At 40.5% G+C, this 12,103-nt stretch overlaps 1 protein-coding gene across 1 annotated transcript; it reads right to left on the bottom strand.

Annotated features, from left to right (window-relative positions):
- Positions 1 to 427: 427 nt before the first annotated feature.
- On the bottom strand, positions 428 to 11,703 carry LOC308671882 (alpha-tectorin-like; the record flags this gene model as incomplete). The annotated part of the gene is made up of 7 exons (XM_081334365.1): positions 428 to 1,052; positions 2,862 to 3,144; positions 5,188 to 5,571; positions 7,743 to 7,942; positions 8,542 to 9,106; positions 11,288 to 11,526; positions 11,694 to 11,703. The coding sequence occupies 6 exons, from the start codon at positions 11,701 to 11,703 to the stop codon at positions 2,866 to 2,868; spliced, it is 1,677 nt and encodes a 558-aa protein (XP_081190491.1). The 3' UTR covers positions 428 to 1,052; positions 2,862 to 2,865.
- Positions 11,704 to 12,103: the final 400 nt, after the last annotated feature.

Here is a 12,103-nt window from a genome sequence, read left to right as displayed (position 1 = left end):
TGTTAAACTTAAATATTAATGGGAAACTAAAAATTAAGAAAAACTAATTAGGACATTGGTTGTCTATAAAGACTGAATGATAAAATAACCAGGATATGTGTAAACTAAAAAGTATTGATAAATGTAAGAAAGTTATTTTTATTTAATTGATATAATAAGAATTGTATTAGTTTAAACATGAGACAGCAAATACTAAGGGGAAAAAGAGAGGAAATGTAGTAGTTTGAGACTTGTACTAAAGATATTTGTACGTTATTGAATTATTGATTAACTCAGCTTTTTAAATATTTAAATGTAAAATTAGAAAATCAATAAAACCTTTTTTTAAAGAAAAGTTTACTGTGTTTGTTTTCAGAAGAACAGAATGAAACAATCTGAACATTTAATCTTCATTCCCAATATAATTCTCAAACAGGACCTAATAGTATTTACTGCTCTACCAGGATCCTTAAACTTAACTTTTGAATGTCCTGTCATGGATGCATTGCCAAAAAAAAATAGTGAACAAAGTCAGAAGAAAAATTAAAGATGTCATTTCTTTGTTTAAATTATATTGAAATGTAGGGAATAAGGGAAATGACCTTGACAGAAATATGCAAGAATATTTTATAGGACCATTGTTCTTATAGCCTACAGCAAATACATTGTTTTAAAAATGAGTCCCTCATCTGTGTTTGGCATAATTCGTCCCTTTATTCATTCATATTGTGATACTTATACACAGTCAAATTTTCACCCCTCCCCGGCAGTCTACAATATGTAAAATCCATAAAATAAAGAACATATCACCACCACAGCAAAAGGAAAAACAAACAAACCCTGTCATCTGATCATTTCTAGACGTTTCTGAAAAGCAAACATTCTATCATAAACGAGCTTTGTCTGGATATCCTCCAGAAAGTGCAACGGAAGGTACCATATAGTTCACCAGAATATCAGTGGAAATGCAGCATGCTCTTCCCCTCACTCTTCACATCTCATTGGATTAAAGTGATATGCCCCTCTAGGGCAGAACACACTGAACAGGTTGGTTCTCCATGAAGCAGGTGGTCCTGCATAGATAAAAAAAAGCACCAAGATCTTATGAGCTTGAGAGGTTAAAAAAAATAGCGCTTTGAACTGCACTCTGAAGCATATTGGCAATCAATATAGTCACTGGAAGAGTATACTGCTATTATATGGCACTAACAGCTCTCGCCCTTCATAGGTAAGCATCTGCATTCTGCACATTATGGTTTAAGATTATCATCTTACAACTTCTGTCATTAGACATTCATCCTTGGTTGCTAAGATATTAAAATGCATTAGAAAAGGAAAGCAGCAAATATTCACATGCTGCCCTTTCTCGGATAGTTTCAAGGCTATTTGCAAAATTGCAAAATCAATTCACAAAATCAATGAGCCCATCGATAAAACTCAGTGGGAATAACTCATCCAATTTCTGCAAGGCATCAAATAATAAGTGGACACTTATTAGTAATTCATTAGAGAACATTGGGATTACCTTAAAAATACCTAATATGTTGATGAAAATTTATATAGATTTTGGAACTCAATGGATGATAGGCCTTAAAAGTCAGTATGGCCAATCAAGAACGAAGACTGATGTCAACCAAAATATCTGGACTTTGTTGTGTTAAGAGCAGGGGTCTTCAAACTTGGCCCTTTTATGACTTGTGGACTTCAACTCCCAGAATTCCTCAGCCAGTATGCCAGGAATTCTGGGAGTTGAAATCAACAAGTCATAAAAGGGCTACGTTTGAAGACCCCTGTGTTAGAGAACCAATTGTGCTGGCCTATGGGGATGTGTGCATCATCTACCCAAAAGTTTTATCTTCTTTTGCATCATTCATATGCAAATTTAGGTTGAGAGTCGATTAAATTGCCCCACCTTAATCAAGTAAATCAATTAGAACTCACAACCAGCTGTGATTACCTCAGCGGTGATGGCCCTATTAAGAAGTAATGATCCTTCTTTAATAGATCAATCAGTAGCACTGAGTTGAAACTCATTGGAGAAGACATTCAACAAGGGAACCACCAAAGTAGCAATTAGTTTTTGAGGTCTAAATAACTTGTAAATTTTGGCTTTACCCTTTGACTTCCTAGCTTGGTACAAACATAATCTATCTGCAATAGGACAGAATAACAGACCAAGTTAAGAATGGAGACTAACATGCTAAGGTACAGCAAAAAGCTGAAAACTGATGCAATCCTATAAATGATAATTTTGTGCTGCATGATTATTCCACTTATAATTATTGTACATTATTCATCAAGTGGCAACGAGCACTTAATTTGATTAGTACTTTTAATTGTTGGCTGAATGACTGTTAATTTAAGGTTCATTAAACAAGGCATTACAAAATAAAAACAGGTTTTGCTCTGTTAGGAAACTTAATTAAGAAATGGCTTATTTAACTCACTGCAACAGATGCAGCAAACTTAAATTTGACTAGGGAACTGACAAATTTCATATATTCATTATATCTGTGTGTCCAAGGAACACACAGATCTGGGGGGGGGGGAAGCACCTTCAACCCTTCCCAGTCTGACCTTCAACTAACTCAGGAACCAATGCTATATTTTATTTTATGTAAATGTAGATACAAACTGCACATAACATTTTTCATCTGCTTTCAGTTATTTTATTAGACAGGATAAAAGTTAAAGACCCTCTTGAGTCAACACCAGCTGGCAACTTAAAAAAAAACCCGGTTTGCTGATGTTTTCCTCTGATGCAATTTTTCAAATCCTAGCTTAGCCTATAATCCTAGATTGCCTGATGTCCCCAATGCAAGTCCAATAATGCTATTTCTTTTTAAAGACCTGGCCAGATTTTTGCTAGAATTATACCTTACCGCTTTAAAAGTCCTCGGCCTTCCAAGCATAGAGAACCTCAGCCGTGTTCTCAGATTCCCCATTTGGCAATTTCCGGTCATCTGTGGGGTCTCCATTGAAGTTCCCACATGGTCCACATAGCTTCTCTGGAGGAATATCCTTGACTTTCACTGTTACCCCACCATCAAGAGAAAAATGAACTTGTACATCAGAAGCCCGGTCAATCACAATCCCATCTTGATCCTTGCTTAAAGTCAGACGTTTGGAGACTTTGTGTGGCAGGTTTACTGACCGTCCATTCACCTAGGAAACATAAAATATTTGGGACGTTAAAAGCCATTCTGAGAAAGCCCAGAAAGCCATCAGGAATATAACATTTCCAATCCTGAAATTTATGTACGTACAGAGTGAAAAAGCTGCCTGCCGACATGGGATTCATCAGAAGCTGCCCAACTTTATATTAAATAAGTTTGTTGGGTTTTTTAAGTCATATACAATGGCAGATGGCTATCTCCTAGGCTAGAGTGAGTAATCTGGGGGTTTAGAATATTTTGATATCCAAAGGCAGAATTTAATATTTTCAGGGAAGACAAGGAAATGATGGGATGGACAGCAATGAGAAAAGGTCAGGACGTATCGCATGTATGGAAGAGGGGCAGATTTGGTTTTTCTCAAGCTTGGGGGTGGAGTCGTAAAAAAAATTAAGCTGTATTTAGGATTTGGTTTACAATATTTGTATATTGTCAAACCTACGAAACTACTTTTGGTCGCAGCCATTTTTCTTCTTCATTTTTTTGGCTTGACACAACTTTGGGGGGAGGGAAAATGCATTCTTTAGTTCCAGACAAAACAATAACTTTCTTATGGGGACCAAGGTCAAATTATTCAAGTGTTTGGCGGCTAGAATTAGCGTTAGAGAGCCCGCCAAAGGTGTTCAGTGGAGAATGTGATTTATTACATATTTGGTGGGAGGGGAGTTTAAGTTTTACTTTGTAACTTTTTTGGGTGGGACTTCCAGTCTTGGTTTCACCTTTGTTCATGCCAATATTATGTAGCCATTAAAATAGTTCTTTGAGGAAAGCAAATGCCTCAGAGTTCTTATTCTCTTTTGGTCTCATCTATTGGAACCATGACGTATATTTCTAGCCACGTATATATTTCTACACTCACACAAACCAAAAATACTGCTGACTCTTGCTAATTGTGATAGGTGATGTAGGATTCCCTCAGTGGGATTTAAGAGCAGCTATGATCAGCTATAACTTGGGCCCTGGCTATCTAAAAGACCGTCTCTTTCCCATTACATCCACCTGGACCACCAGGATAGGAAGGCAGTGTATGTTATAGATCCTATCTACTAGGGATGTACATCTGGTGGTACCACAAGAAAGGGCCTTCTCAGTGGTGGGCCCCTCTCTATGGAACATCATTTCCCTGGAGGTATGGTTGGTTGCTTTTCTGAAAGGCCCTGAAATGACAGTTTTCTCAGCGGGCCTGTGGATCACAATTGGATATGGTTGATTTGGTTATGTTGCTGCTGCCACTGGGGGAGTTATCATTTTTATGTTGTGATTTTTAATGTTGTAATCCATGGACTGGTACTGGGCCATAGCATGCCAGCAACCAGGCCAAACAAACAAGCAAAGCACCATCCATGGGATGCAGACAGCACACAAAACCACACACTCTCTGATCTGTGGAAAAACCTTTCTCCATGGAACCGGTCCCTGGTGCCCAAAAGTTTGGGGATCTCTGTTGTAAGTTACTCGAACTCACCTGTGTGTGATTGGGGTGGCCATATAAATTTGATAAATAAATAGTCCATCCTCCTGTAAGCTAATAAAAAGTTAAAACAATCTGAGGACAGGGAAAGGATCCAAAGAAATTGGTCTTTAATTTACATGGGAATAAAACACAGTTTGGAACTATTATTGTGAATGACTGCAACAATCTTTCTGCTCAAATCCATTATTCTTTCCCCAAAAATCCATACAAGGAAAGGTATAATTGGGGGGGAAATGCCCATAAAAATGATTATGGGGGATATATTTTTCAAGATATTGGAAAAATGTGAAATTTGCATGCAAAAATATGCATATTGTTGATCATGAATGTAGATGTTTTCTAATGTTTGTTTTGGGGTTGTTGGAGAAATCACAAAATCAATCAAAGGAATGGAATAATGCATAAACATCAGAAACACTGAAGTGGAGCAGATTTCAGCTAATTAGCAGACTTGGTGATAGAAGATGAAGGTGAGAAGGAAAGCAGCTTTCAAGGATGCTGGGTGCAATTTACTGCTTGACTTAAGAGCTGCTTGATGCTCTTCCCAGCCTTCTCACTTACCCATATCCGGTTGTTCTTTTTCAGAGTAATGACTGCCTCTCCAGAGGAAACATGAACAGCCTTGACCACTGACAGGTTATCTTCACAGTCCTTTCCGATGTTCACAGATACCCTGAACCAGGAGGGATCATTCTGATCGCACAGAGAGGACACGTCATAAACCCCACCACAGAAGTTCCATCTTGCTGAAGTTCCATCAAAAGAAATAAGCTGGGCCTCTGGGGAAATTTTGCACTGGCCTTCTCTACGCTCGCAGCCACGCACACCATTTTGGAGAACGCATATCTCTTCACTCCGACATGCTGTTTCCTCACAGGTGATTTGACCAGGAACCTGACAGCTGCATTTCTCGGTGCAGTTGGTTGAAAAGATGCTTTCTCCAGCCTATTAGGATAATCCACCAGTGGCAGAAGATATGGGAAAAACAAGGAAGAGTTACTAGACTTACACACAGCTAGGCCTTCTATCAGAATGGCATCTATGCTGGCTGTGGAATTCTAGGAATTGAAATCCATCGATATTAAACCTGTTGAGGTTGAGAAACACTGGGATAGAAAAAATTTGGATGTTACATAATATTAAGTCTCTATGTACAATAGGTACAATGAGCCAAGGTGGTGAAGTGGTTAGAGTGCAGACTAACTACTGCAGGCTCCCAGTCAGGAGTTCAATCCTGACCGGCTCAAGGTTGACTCAGCCTTCCATCCTTCCGAGGTCATTAAAATGAGGACCCAAATTGTTGGGGACAATAGGCTGACATTTGTAAACCACTCAGAGAGTGCTTGAAAGCAGGGGTCTCTAACCTTGGCAACTTTAAGACTTGTGGACTTCAATTCCCAGAATTCCTCAACCAGTGGCTGAGGAATTCTGGACATTGAGGTTCACAAGTCTTAAAGTTGCCAAGGTTGAGGAACCTGCTCTAAAGCACTGTAAAGCAGTATATAAGTCTTAGTGCTGGTGCTATTGACATGACAACCCAACCCCATCTTGGAGTGGGGAAGAATTTCTCAGTTTTACATAGCGTTTATTCCTGTCTGGGTTTTTCCCAAATGGTAAATATAACAGCCATTCCTTCGGAAAGTACCCTTGGAACAATCTCTATATATTCAAGATATGAAAATGTGATTCCAAAATTAGGCAAAGCAGATCTATATGCAGGTAGTCCAGAATTTACGACCATTTGTTTAGCAACTGCTGAAGTTACAATAGCATTAAAAAAAAGTGAGGATGATCAATCCTCGCACTCATGACCATCACCACATTCTCCCCACAGTCAGGTGTTCAAAATTCAGATGGTTGACAACCGGCATGAATTTACAACACTTGCAGCATCCTGGGGTCCTGTAAACATCATTCACAACTTTCCCAGTCAGATTCCAGCAAACAAAGCCAATGGGGGAAGTCGGATTTGCTTAATGACCACATTTAAATATTGCTGTGATTCATTTAACAACTATGGCCAAAAAAAGGTCATAAAAGTGACCGCTGCTCTCCTAACAACCGCCTCGCTTAGCAACATAAATTCTGATCTCAGTTATAGTTGTAAGTCAAAGACTTCCTGTTTAATGAACAAAACACAATACAACACCCCCACTCCTTGCCTCTTTTTAGACTGGGGACATTATCACCTCTGCCTTTCATTCAGTCACTTGTCTTCGTCTCCTTTTCAGGATTCCAGACATGTGACTGCTTCTAACCATTTGGCATTCTAAAACATTTCTTTTGAATTGATAAAATGACACTATTACGTGCTTAAGGAAGTAAGATGGTGCCTCAATTTTCAGTTCTAGAGTTCTATTAAACAACTTTCTATGTTATTCATAATGTGTAAAGTAGAATTGACAGTCACCTGCCCATACCAATCCCTTCGTTAGCCCAAGCTGCTTAAATAACATCCCCTCATTTTGTCCAACAGTCAAACAAAATTTTAGTTTATGTCACCCAGTGAATGCCACGCCTCTCTACTTGATACATGAGATGAATATATTTCATGCATATCTGACCTATCTTTGCATGAAACGGACAGGAACCTTTTTCTCCGCTACTTGTTAACATTAAATGAATGAACGTAGTTGGGCTTTTTCCAAGTGACTAAAAAGTTGTCAGTTTAATGAACTAAAAACTGTCAGTACATCAAGTTGCCTTTACATCATAAAATATCATGGACAAGTCCGCTATAAGGTACTTTCCTGGAAGAAAATTAAATAGACTCTTAACTGGGATACCACTGGAAGGCCTGAAAGAACATGTTAGGGATAGATTGTCATGTAGAAAAATCTAATCTGTGGTGAGTTCTGAAAGATCAGATCCACACATGAAAGTCCAATTACATCCTATGCACAAGAACCTTCTCAAATAACAGTTAACAGCTCCTTGGGTGTTAAGGATCAGTGGTATTCAAGGGAGGTTGGAATTAGTTCTCTTATGGCTATGAAGGGATTCTAGGCTGACGCCCCTTTTAATTCCACCCCCAGATTCTGCCACTCCTTCTTTTATATCTACCGGTATGTGGTCACCAGGATTCAAAACAAATTGACCGGGCTGCCCTAACTTACCTTCAAATAGAGTCCATTATGGGTACAGCCACACTTTTCCAGAGGTGCACATGCATCTCCATCAAACATGTAGCCATCATTACACCGGCAACCTTCAAAACAATTCTTAGTGCACTGCACTGTAGTGTAGAAGCTGGCACAGCTGGAATCACAGGCTCTAATGCATGTCTCATAGTGACTATTAGCTGGACAGAGGAGAGCTGAAGAGGTAAAAGGAGAAAAATTTTTACCAAATGTTTTCCTTATGGCACTGAATAAAAATATAGACAGGACAAAGCTTTAGCAGTCTAGAAGCTGTTTTTTCTGTATCACAATAGATTACCTAAATTCACTGCACCGAGTGGAACTTTTTCTCATATAATAATTGCTAACACAGAGTCAACAAGAAACCGATTACTGAATAAATCTGAAATGGACGTATCAAAAGATAACACTTGGAAATGGATTTGGGAATATAGTCTACAATTAATGCTACTTTTCTCACTCCTTCTGTGATCTGACATTAGAAGAAAGTAGCACAGGATTAAGCTTTGTCTAGAGCTCCAGAAAAGGAGAAGCAGAATCTCTTGCAAGAAAAACTGGCAAGAAAGATAATTTTTAACAGCTGGGGATTATCATCCAAGGAGGCTAGATATGAAGAATTTATCTCAACTGAACTGGGAGTTTCTTAAAGTATCTGTAAGAGGCATTCTGCCAAGTTTGCTTCTCCTATCACCATAGCCTTGGGACCAGATTAATTTAAACCTAGCTCAAATTACAGTATTTCCCTTTGTAAAGGAAGCCCATTTTATAAACTTACGACAAGAGATAGTTGTTCTCCAGTCATCAATTTTGGCTCCAGCTGCTTGACATTTAGCTGTGTAAGCTTGAAGATTTTGACAAAGAGCTCCCTCGCCACCAACTTGCATGTCATACAGGCAGCTGTGAAAGAACTCTGCAGGACTCACAAATGAATGACAGTCTTTGAATGGGCCTGACTCAAGTGTGATAAGGCCACAGTATCTGTCATCTTCATATTGTGAAGCTCGGGCCTCATCATAAGCAGGGAATTTCTGCACACAGTTCTCAGAGCAGATGCCCCCAATTGTGGGGACTTCCCACGAAATTCCAAAGTCATCTGGACTTGAGGTGAGAGTTCCATCAGGCAGCATAAAATCATCATCAAAGTTATTGTTGAAATTGCCACCAAGTCCAGATGTCTGTTCTTGGTAGATCGTAGGCACAAAAACTTCGACATAGTTGGCGGTGTCATAAATGACTTTGAAACCTTCAGAAGACTGGATAATATTATTATTCCCTTCTTGATTGATCCAAAGTTTTCCATTATCTCTGCTAAATGGTAGATTGTAAAGCTCGTCCTCTACCTTGAACAAGGAAACAAGAATAGAGAATGAATCATTTGCTATAAATTTGCAGGTACATGGCAGATTAACATGAATTCCTCTGGCAATTAATAGAATAGAAGGGGGCACATATTGCCATCTAGGAATGGAACTCAGTCGATGAAAACAGAGCTTTCACAAAATATAGCTTTTAGCTATAGTGCAGTGGTGGCAAACCTATGGCACACATGCCAGAGGCGGCACTCGGAACCCCTCTCTGCGGGCATGCACACCGTCACCCCAGCCTTGCCTCGCCTTGTGGCTGCCTCCTCACCAGCAGTCCCCCTGGAGGAGAGTCGCCCTGGGCATGGCCTGCGCAGAGCAGTGCAGCCAAGGACATGGCAGCTGGGCAGCGGGGACAAGACTCCACCTTTGTGCCCCATCATGAGCAGTTGATGCCGCGGGGTGTGGATGGAGTGCGTAGGTGCCATGGCGCTGCTGGGCCACCTGGGCGATCTGCAGTGGACCGGGGAGGCGGTGAGTGGCCCTGCGGGTGGGGGGGGCAGAGGGTGGGAGGGGTGGAGCAGGGGTGGGAGGGGTGGAGTGGGGGCAGAGCAGGCAGGATGGGGAGGGGCTGGCTTTTAGGCACTCGATCTCTAAAAGGTTTACTATCACTGCTATAGTGTAATGCAGTGTCTCTCAACCTTGGCAACTTTCAAATGTGTGGACTTCATTTCCCAGAATTCCCAAGCCAGTATGAATTCTGGGAGTTGAAGTCCACATATTTGAAAACTGCCAAGGTTGAAAAACACTGACGTAATGTAGGAATCATTCTCTCCCAAATCCAACATCAGCATCCATTGCAGCACATAGAGAAAAAAGCATAACATAAAGTCTCGGATCTGGAATTGCACAGAAGGGATCATCTTCTTCATAGTCTGATACATAGCAGAATAACAAATTTGGAAGGGACCTTGGAGGTCTTCTAGTACAACCCTGCTTCAGCAGGAAACTTTATATCATTTCAGACGAATGGTTGGCCAACCTCTTCTTAAAAATCTCCAGTTTTGGAGCACCCCCCACTTCTGGAGGCAAGTCATCGCAGTAATTAATTGTTCTAACTGTTAGGAAATTTCTCCTTAGTTTTATGTTGCTGCTCTCCTTGATTAGATTCCATCCATTGCCATAAATCAGGGATCTTCAAACTTGGCCCTTTTATGACTTGTGGACTTCAATTCCGAGAATTCCTCAGCCAGCATGCCTGGCTGAGGAATTCTGGGAGTTGAAGTCCACAAGTCATAAAAGGGCCAAGTTTGAAGACCACTGCCATAAATCCATTGAATGCTATTTTGGGTTGTTTTTCTTAAGGAATAAGGAGGAAAGTATAGAACCTAAACTAAAAAAAATTAAAGGTTTAATACAGAGAAATTATTTATTTATTTATTTATTTAGATTTATTTTTATTTTTATTTATTTTTATTCCATTTATATCCCGCCCTTCTCCGAAGACTCAGGGCGGCTTACAAGCTTAGCAGTAGCCTTCATTCTATGTATATGCCTGCTTGTTAGGGCTTTCACACACACCCCAAGCGGCATTATTACAAAGTCAGCTTAATTGCCCCCAACAATCTGGGTCCTCATTTTACCTACCTCGGAAGGATGGAAGGCTGAGTCAACCTTGAGCCTGGTGGGATGCGAACCTGCACTAATTGCAGGCAGCTGGTGTTACTTAAGGAGGCATTAGCCCACTGCTCCACCAAGGCCCACTGCTCCACCAAGGCCCACTGCTCCACCCACTGCTCCACCAAGGCTCCACCAAGGCTCCACCAAGGCTCCACCAAGATTTATATACCGCCCTTTCCCGAAGGACTCAGGGCAGTTTACAGGGTATTTAAAAGAAAATCAATACAAAAGTTAAAACAAATTAAAAAGGATTAAATGAAACCCTGAGAAAAAATAAAAACCCAGTTAAAATTAAAAAATAAAAAATTCTCAGCCTGGGCCAGGTCTTCAGGTCCCGGCGGAATGAACGGAGGTCGGGGGCAGTCCTAAGCTCCACGGGCAGCTGGTTCCAAAGGGCAGGCACACCCACCGAGAAGGCCCTACCCCTGGGTGTTACTGTTTTTTTATAGTTTTTATTATAGTTACTGTTCACATTATTTTTCATATACAGTAGTTGCTCACAAAGAGATATTATCATAAGTTAATAATTTAGGCACTTACCTTAACTTGCCACTTCTTTCCTCTCTCCAGAACAATAGTATATCCATGTATGTAGGTAACAACTGATGTTATTTCAATTAAAGATTCATTATCAGCCTTCTCATGTTCCACCACTACAGAAAACTTCACCTTCTGATTATCTTTGTCAGTTATTTGAGTTAAGATGTAAGATCTGGAGCCAGGAAAATCAAAAGTCTTCCCATCAAAGGTAATATAATGGAATCCACTGGAGGTTGTCACTGTTCCATAACCAACAGGGTAACAGCCCTGGATGCCATTCTCCACCCTGCACTCCTCATAACTCCCACAGGAAAACTGGTGGCAGTCAACAGCACCATTGTCCACACAACGACACTTCTCCCGACAAGTGTTTGTAGGGTAGAACTCTGCTCCCTTTTTGTAGTACCTGCCCTCATGCACACAACCACACTCAGCAACGGGGATGCACTCATCCCCATTGAGGATGAATCCAGAGTCACAGAAGCACCCTTCAGTACATGGAGCATCACAAAAACTGGGAGTGACAAAATTGTGACAGGTGGAAGGGCAGCCATTTCCACACAATTCATAGTGAGAATTAAGTGGACAGGAAAAACCTGGAAGAGATGGACGAGGAGACAGCTTGTCAAAACAGCATTCCAAGTATTGAATTTAAGAGCCATGAAGTTATATTATTTTTGACCCATCCATATGTTACTTGGGTTCCCAAATATTTTGAGGCCTATCACTAATAGGTTAAGGCACCAGGTTAGAAAGCAAGAGAGCATGAATTCAAGTGGCATGAAAGCCAGTTGGCTGACTTTGAGCCAATCACCA

The sequence above is a fragment of the Vipera berus genome, assembly GCF_964194415.1.
Source record: "Vipera berus genome assembly, chromosome: 9".
Classification (NCBI taxonomy): Eukaryota; Metazoa; Chordata; class Lepidosauria; order Squamata; family Viperidae; genus Vipera; species Vipera berus.
The sequence above is the reverse complement of the archived record's forward strand: the minus strand, read 5'-3'. Positions and strand labels throughout refer to the sequence as shown.